Here is a 2,439-nt window from a genome sequence, read left to right as displayed (position 1 = left end):
TATAATAAAAAATAAAAAGAAAATGAAAATGAGAAAAAATATCATCGAGCACTACATTGCCAAAATCACGTGACTAGTGTTTTGTATTTGTGCAGGGTTCCTCGTGTTGTCCCGATTGCAAAGGTACAGGATTTCGTGCCAAGTGGTTGGGGAAGCCTCATGCACCCAGCTAGAAACACAGCTAAATCCTATCTAAGATTCTCGTGTACCCGATAATCTTCGATCAAGTGGCTCAGCTAAAATAATGTATGAATTGTGAATGCAGTTCCTGTATGTATAAAATCAAGTGGCTCAGCCAAGTAGCTGCAAAGGATCTTTTCTCTATCCTGTGTAATTTTACTGCAATTCCTTAATTTGTATTGATTTTTTTTTGCTCTATAATTGATGTAGATTGATCCAAGTTTTTCCAAATGTTGTTGATATATGATTCCAAACCTTATATGATGTGAAGTTCACTGTTATCTCATTAAATGGAACGTGGTGAAGATACCATTCATAACTCATTTTTGGTCCTCAAGTTTCAAAATGTGGTTTCAATCTTGAGTTTGTATTTTGTCACATATTTTGCTTTTAGTATGTGATGTGCTTTGTGTAAATTGTTTTTAGTCTTTTCTTATTATTAAGCATGGTTAAGGTTTCTTTCTTTTGCTTGAAAAAGAGTATCGACAGAGTTTTTTTTTTATGAAAGAGCGTGATAAGGGTCGAGGATATCATGCCAAACAACATCTTGCGATTCTTGCGCCCATATTGGCGATGGTTTAAGCCTAGCACCGAGCTTGCAGGCTTGAGGCGTGACATGTATGTTTACATGCTTGGTAATTTTGTAATGTAAACTAGCAAATATATAATTTCATTAGCAATTAAACAACTAACAGGACTGATATATAAACGTCCATATCTGTTCAAGTAAACTTTGGCAATAGAAATGCTTAGCCTTGGACTGATGTTGGCTTTGATCTCCTCGAGATAGAGATAGGTTCTACTCAATCGGTTGCAGGAGACCGAGAGTTCATGCTAAACACGCTAGAGGTGCCTTGGGTCATATATTAAAGATATTTTGGGATTCTTAGAAATGTTGAGCGGTTGGAGAATGAAGCATGTGAGGAGAACTGGAAACTCACTAGCTCAAGCACCAGTCAAGCAAGCTCTTGACGTGGGTGATTATGAAGTTTGGATGGTGGGAGTTACGTCTACATTTATTGATTTTGTAACGAATGATCGCCTATTGGCTGGTTTATATAAAATGTTCCAGTTCTTTGCCCAAAAGGAAAAATAAGCTAAAAATAAAAGTTCACGTCAGCTTCTAAGTACCAAAACCGGTTTAGAAAAATGCACACGTATCTAGTTTTTAAATCCACACCGTCCCCGTCAATAACCATCTCAAATGCGTGTTGGGTATAGATCCCTGTACTACATGTTTTGCCCGGCCTTGAGCTAAACTTAATTTGGAGGCCAACTAATTTCATTGTCATCTGTGTCAACTGTCAAAAAGATTTTCTCCTAAAAATAATAGGCAAAATATTTCAAGACATTAGGAATTCAGATCCTTTGGCTGTGGTTATTGTTGTGCGCGGCGGAAGCTTTCTAGGGCAACACGAACAATAACTCGAACTAAACCACAAACAATATGCAAACCACAATCACAGCAAGAACAAAGAATTTACGTGGTTCGGCAAGTTGCCTACGTCCACGGGGCAAGGAGGGGGGAGTTCTTACTACTAGAAATCAAGAGAATACAAATAGGATTACAAATCTCTCAGATCAAACCCTAAAACAAAGCTCTAGATCTTTCACAACTCTCCCACAATTGGATGCAACAATTCTCTCTCTTAGACTACTCAAATTCGTCCTTACATTAGCCCTAACAAATCTGGTTTTAGTTTATATATCAACTTAAAACCGAATCGGGTCAAAACCTGAAGCCCAGCCCAGATCATCGTCGGTCGACCGCGGCGATCGACCGCGCAGGTCTCGCGGTCGACCGTGCCGGTCGACCGAATCATCAAACCCGAGAGCAGAAAATTACTTTTTTATTATTATTACTAATTGCGGATAGACGCTCTGCAGTATCACTATTTTGAACTTACTACCGCTCTAGTTCAATTGTTGCAAAAAAGTCCAAAGCAATGATACTACAGGAGGCCGTATATCCACAAATAACGCTTTTCTTCAATCATAACCTGTTAGTTATTGTATATCTATCATTCGTATTGAATGACAGAGTGAGTTCATATATTAATTCACACAGTCGCACAATATCGGTTACGTTAAAAATTAATTATAATCGTCTATATATTATCCACGGTTGCATGCGATCGAGGAAAATTCTCTGCGCTGAGAGCTGGGGGATCGAGAGGACACAGCCCAAATTTGTGGGACATATTCACGTTCTTACTGATAGGGGTCAGAAATAAAAGAGAGGAGAGGAGAGGAGGCAGC

The 2,439-nt window shown here is 38.7% G+C and overlaps 1 protein-coding gene across 1 annotated transcript in view; it reads left to right on the top strand.

Moving 5' to 3' along the window:
- LOC109840543 (protein EMBRYO SAC DEVELOPMENT ARREST 3, chloroplastic) overlaps positions 1 to 503 on the top strand; it is a 9,435-nt gene extending 8,932 nt beyond the window's left edge. Inside the window, exon 3 of the mRNA XM_020409221.1 lies at positions 96 to 503. Within this exon, the coding sequence (XP_020264810.1) occupies positions 96 to 173 (78 nt within the window). The 3' untranslated portion in view covers positions 174 to 503. The remainder of the gene's footprint in view (positions 1 to 95) is intronic.

This window comes from Asparagus officinalis, chromosome 5 (genome assembly GCF_001876935.1).
Source record: "Asparagus officinalis chromosome 5, Aspof.V1, whole genome shotgun sequence".
NCBI lineage: Eukaryota > Viridiplantae > Streptophyta > Magnoliopsida > Asparagales > Asparagaceae > Asparagus > Asparagus officinalis.
This window is presented reverse-complemented; position numbering and strand designations above follow the sequence as displayed.